This window comes from Megalops cyprinoides, chromosome 24 (genome assembly GCF_013368585.1).
Source record: "Megalops cyprinoides isolate fMegCyp1 chromosome 24, fMegCyp1.pri, whole genome shotgun sequence".
Taxonomy (NCBI): domain Eukaryota; kingdom Metazoa; phylum Chordata; class Actinopteri; order Elopiformes; family Megalopidae; genus Megalops; species Megalops cyprinoides.
The window spans coordinates 11,907,077-11,912,513 of NC_050606.1; the positions used below are offsets into that span (position 1 = coordinate 11,907,077).

The 5,437-nt window shown below is 41.0% G+C and overlaps 1 protein-coding gene across 1 annotated transcript; it reads right to left on the bottom strand.

The window, feature by feature from the left end:
• Positions 1-310: 310 nt before the first annotated feature.
• LOC118771409 (neuropeptide-like protein 32) lies at positions 311-2,331 on the bottom strand. The gene is made up of 3 exons (XM_036519393.1): positions 2,215-2,331; positions 1,849-1,950; positions 311-694 (listed from the first exon to the last, which is right to left on the bottom strand). Exons 1-3 carry the CDS (start codon positions 2,305-2,307, stop codon positions 491-493), a joined length of 399 nt encoding a protein of 132 aa, XP_036375286.1. The 5' UTR covers positions 2,308-2,331; the 3' UTR covers positions 311-490.
• Positions 2,332-5,437: the final 3,106 nt, after the last annotated feature.

Here is a 5,437-nt window from a genome sequence, read left to right on the forward strand (position 1 = left end):
CACTTTGCAGTGACAATAATAGAATTGATTTATGTAGTACCTTTCAGCTACATTCTAAAAGCATTTTACGTGTTAGTCAAAAATAACTAGATAAAGACTGATCAGCTGTACAGATGCTATGGCCGTTCATGACCAGGGTTTGGAGTTTGCTATGGTTTTTCCATTTTTGGCTCATTGACTGCAAATTCCTGACCTTCTAATGCCCATCTGGTTGTCTGCTATACCAGTAAACTAAACCAGATCATCAAAAGCATTTGCTTCCTGGAAAAAAAGATTGTTTTTACCACAGACACCCACAAGATTATTAGAGATGTCTTTTAATTGTGCACAATTTATAAAACTTGCAAGAGATGTATTTACATATTTGAGCTCACGGAAAAGCTTAACAGAACTGGTGGCTGCGATGCCAGGAACCAAGGATGCATATGGCTGTGTCCTGGGTTCGATTGGTCATGCCTCCTTTTTGTTTATCACCTGGCACCTCCGTTTTCTATGCGGTTCGAGTGTTGCCGTTTCCTCGGCTCCCTCCGCCAGCGATGGAGGAGCCACTTCCGGCTCGCGAGCCCCCTCTGCTGCCTCCCGATCCTTTGTTGCCTCCGGAGCCCTTGTTCCCTCCCGATCCTTTGTTGCCTCCGGAGCCCTTGTTCCCTCCCGAACCTTTGCCAGATTTGCTCCTTCTCATCCGGATCTTCTGCTGCGATCAAAAGCACGATCACTCAGATTTTGCCAAAAAGCGCCGTTCAGCATTTCTGATTCAAAATGTTCCACAATGAGAGCTAAGAGCTCCTCTGGGACCGTGCTGACAGGATCAGCATTGAGAATAAAAAATGTTTGTCAGGATAATGATGTGAGAAGAGAACAATCGGTGAAATGGTGCCCGGTGGGCATACAGTGATGTGAAATTCAGTGGAATCAAAAGATGGAGAAGGCCTGCACTCTCAGTACAAGGCCACATTTTGACCTGCAGATGATCTAGTCAATCCAAGTGTAAGTGAAATTCTTGGGATGGGGGAACCTCAGAATTCACCTCAGCAATGAATTCACCTCAGGGCTTCTCATCTGCATTTGTAATATTAGCAATCCATAAGAGGACCTGCTATATTCTATATTATATAGAATATTCAGCCAATCTCTAGTATCTTTCAGGTTGCAAGGCCATTCCTGAACTGCAGATGAAATGTGAAAATTTACAAGGTATCCTAATCGAAAAGAAAGTGGTGAAACTGTCGGGAACCCAAACTGAAACAAGGTCTGACTTGTATGTTGTACGTGTATTGTTATTGTTATTGTATGTTTACTGTTTATTGTATGCTGCTGCCAGGGTCTGTATTGCTTCAAGTGCAACTATGGCCATTTGGGGCAGGTTGCAGATAATGTCACCTTCCATTGGTGAACATTTTGTGAAAATGTGAAGTATCCTAGCCACAGTAAGAAGAACGTTCAGCCACAGCTTAAGACAGTAAGTGACACATTGTATAAATGTGCTTACAGGTGTATGCTTAATAAATAAGGCTTTACGCAGCAACCCCTGAAGTAATTAGTGCTGTAATTTTATAAACATTGTGGGTGTATTTCATGTACCGCATATTTTTGGCTGATCCCTAAACTTGCATTAATGTCTCTAAGCTTTTAAGAGACAACCCTTCACTTAAGGCAGAAACTGGATTGCTAGAAAGCTCTTCACCCAAAAGGGTACGTGCAATGTGTCACTACCTCAGCGTTTACATTTTTCTACCTCATGCCTCCACCCTGCCTTTCTGGATTCATTTTGTTCTGTGTTCCAGCTCTTTTCGGAGCAATTGATGTAGGGTCAAAGATTTATTTAGCCCAACACCCTGCCCTGCTTACCTGCAGTTGATCTGCCTTGCCCATAGGTTCACAGGTTATTTCAGTGCTGACTGGTGCAATACCTTCACGACTAGAGATGACCATGTCACACAGCATTGATTTCTACACAGGAAGCGGAAAATTCCACAGTTAAAGCACCATCCAATTGCCAATTCATAACAGTTGTTTTGACAGAAAGTACAATACTCCAACACTATTTCATGCAGCTTGACAGAATTTTACCACTATTTCGTTTGCTTTTTTACCAGAAAATGATTGAATTCATAGTTTGATGTAAGCAAAAGGTAGGTCTGTGTGTAATAGGATAGATTTTGGATAAGAGCATAAAACAGTGGAATGGGAATGGCAGTAGACTAAAGCTCTTACTCCATTCTTTTTGATGGGGCATGGCTTGCCCTGCTGCGCCTCTGAGTGCAGACAGACTGTCTCCTGCAGGGGGAACCTCAGCTTTCTCACCATCACAGTTCCCTCAGTAGATTCTCTGTGCAGCTAGGGTTAGAAATAAAAAAGAAGTAAACGTGCGGCCACCTTTGGTGCCATTCCTTCGGTATATCATGTCTCTTTAACCATCCCATCGCTGCTTACATTGCAAACATTCATATCCGAGCCTTACAGCTGTACCTCTGATACAGCAACTTTATGAATCTTTTTACAAATGATTGCTCTCTAATATGACTCTAGGATTCCTGGTGAGATCATTAGTGATACTGACAGTTCATGTCTTATCTAAACATTCCTAAAGATCATGTTTGTAATGTAACCATGACCTAAGGTCAAAGGGGCCAAACTAATGAGATCCAGGTTCAAAATACTTATTCAAAATCCACCAATGCACCTCCTTTCATTTATGTGCAAAGCACAAACACACATCTAAATGTGTTTCTTAACAAACCGTCAACTTATTAATAACTTCTTAACGAACTATCATCTCCTCAGATTTAATTGATTCCAAGTATTTTTTTTTACATTTGATGGAAAAAAGTGAAATTACAAATTCTTTGTTAAGTTTCCCTTCAAATAAAAATTTTGTCCAAGGTTTATTTTCATGGCTGGCACAGACCCACATGCTTGCATCATGACCTTGTAAGAAAAAACGCCATCATGTCATTAAAAGTCATCACTGAAAGATGCAGGTGACTTCCCGTACTTACAGTGTTGACTTGCAGAACGCTCAGCTCTGGCCTGAAAGAGTGCTGTTCTCCAGCCTCCTGGATGTAGCGGCTGCTTGCATCGACGATTACCCTTTCATAGCTGAGGTCGACCTCAGACTGAGCGGAGGCCAGCAGGGAGCAGAAGGCAAACAGCAGCGTGTTCACGAGAGTCCTCATCATTGCAGAGTAAGGAAGGGTAGAGGAGGCCCGGTCTTTATACTCTGCCGGAGTGGGCTTCCCGTCATGGAGCAATAGCATGTTGTGCAACATGAACGGGAAAAAAAAGGAGCTTGCTGGGACTTGATGCTCCCGACGGCACCAGGGTAGGCCTGCCCCAGGGAACTGTCAGCTCATATCAGTCAGTCAACATAGCACGCAACCTCGGGAAAGTCCTGGCTGCCGTTTTCCAAAACTCTCCATTCAGAGGTTTATGTTTGTCTGTGTCAATTGCATGAATCAGCTGATTGGTGCATGACATTACATTATTGTTATTTAGCAGACCCTCTTATCCAAACCAACTTACTTAGCTTACAATTTTCCCCATTTATACAGCTGGATATTTACCATAGCAGTTGTGGGTTAAGTACCTTCCCCAAAGGTACAGCAGCCGCGCCCCAGCAAGGAATTGGACCAGTGACCTTTTTACAGGTTACAAGCCCAGCTGTTTTCCAGTACACAACACTGCAAGCCCAGCTGCTTTCCAGTACACAACACCGCTGCCCTGGTGCAGTGAACGCAGCTAGACTTAAGAGACGACAGCACAGTAAATCCTGTTGTATCAGGAATGAGCAGATCTGTGTGTATTCCATGTAAAGGTATACCTATGGGGATGTGCTTGCTTACTGTCAAAAAAAACACTTCACCTTAGCATTTTTGATCATGTGTTTCAAATATTGGTGAAGTATTGTGTTTGAACTCTTATTTTTGGACACAATACTTTAATCGTATTATTTAATCGGAATATCTAATTTTGTTTGTTTGTTTGTTTGTCTGTCTATTCATTCATCATTAGTGAAGTAGCAAGGGTATTATGGTGAAGTCAGGTAGCTGAATGCTCATTTTCAGTTGTGACTGTGGTCATCATTCTTTTCGCTGTTGTCATTACCTTGAGAATGAATAATTAAGAGCTTTAATAGAGCTCCTAAATCAAGGTTTTTGAGCCTTTAACATTAATTCAAGCATATTTTGCTACTGATTCTGACCCATCTTGAATCCCTGAACCTTCTCCGTCCAGAGAATAGTGCTGAAGATGCAAAACACCTTTTTTTTCTTCTGGGAAATTCCTCATCCTGTTTACCCAGAGAGAGAGATCAATATAGAGAGTATTTTCCCTTTGACTCTGTTTCACAACTCTCCCTTGTACATGTGCCAGTGGAGGAGAACAGCAGATCGCATACCATCATGGGTTACTCAGAGACAAACAGCACACTTAGTGCATCAAAATGTAATTGACTGTACCTATTCCAACAGTTAAAATGTAATGGTACAGTGTAAACACAGTTAGTAATAGTTAGTGGTAAAAGCTGTTATCTGTCCTTGTCGTGTGCAATAACATTCAGGAGACAGGAACTCGTAAGCCCAAGGAAGAGTGTCAGTGATTGGGCAAATAGCATTTCATACATTGCCAGCTCTGCCTTGCAAATGACAAATTTAATCTTGCAAGCTATGACCGAACTCTGTAGTTGATAATATTGAAGTGCCATTTGGCTTGGAATCTAATAATGCAATTTATTAGTCATGAATATTCCTGACTATTTAAGAGATATACCTTTTTGGTTTTGACCAGGGTCCATTCACTGAATTTGAATGTACGCCTGTAGAAAAACTGATAATACATTCACTTTTTAAAAAAAAAATAGCATAAGTGTTAATTATGTAGCAACCTTTATTGACAGTATTGTCGGCAGTGATGATGCTACTGTGTAATTCATCATGACTCGTCTCCCACACATTGTAGCTTTCCTGGCAATAACACTTCAGACCATCATTTTTCTAAACCAACAGCCAAGGCAAAGTAGCAGCAAATGCACCAAAATGTACAAATACAATTAAGAGAATTATAAATAATTTCTAATCAAAGTTAACCTATATGAAGCTCTGCCAAAGCACTCCCCGCACTTCACAGAATATTAATGGACTCCAGTAATATAATACAATTATATATCTTCTGCAGTCCTTGGAGGGAAAACAACAACAACAAAATGCAAAGAGTATGCTGCTGATTTAGTACTGGACATGGTTTCCTGTCAGTCAGTGGGGTTATGGAACACAAACTGTTATCCCTCTGTCATCTCAGTTCTTGTAAATCTGCTGTTTAACCTACAGAAAGAGAAAGTCCTTAGCGATCAGTCCAACAATGTCAGACATCTTTATATCCAAAAAAGAACAAATAAATAAAAACTACAAAAGCAAAAAATGTCCCAAAGAAAATATGACTT

Coding starts and splice junctions, on each gene's coding strand:
- LOC118771409 (XM_036519393.1), bottom strand. CDS start 2,307: ATGGTGAGAAAGCTGAGGTTCCCCCTGCAGGAGACAGTCTGTCTGCAC. Junction 1,951..2,214: donor GCCCCATCAAAAAGAATGGA/GTAAGAGCTTTA, acceptor CTTCCTGTGTAG/AAATCAATGCTGTGTGACAT. Junction 695..1,848: donor GCAAGGCAGATCAACTGCAG/GTAAGCAGGGCA, acceptor TTTTGATCGCAG/CAGAAGATCCGGATGAGAAG.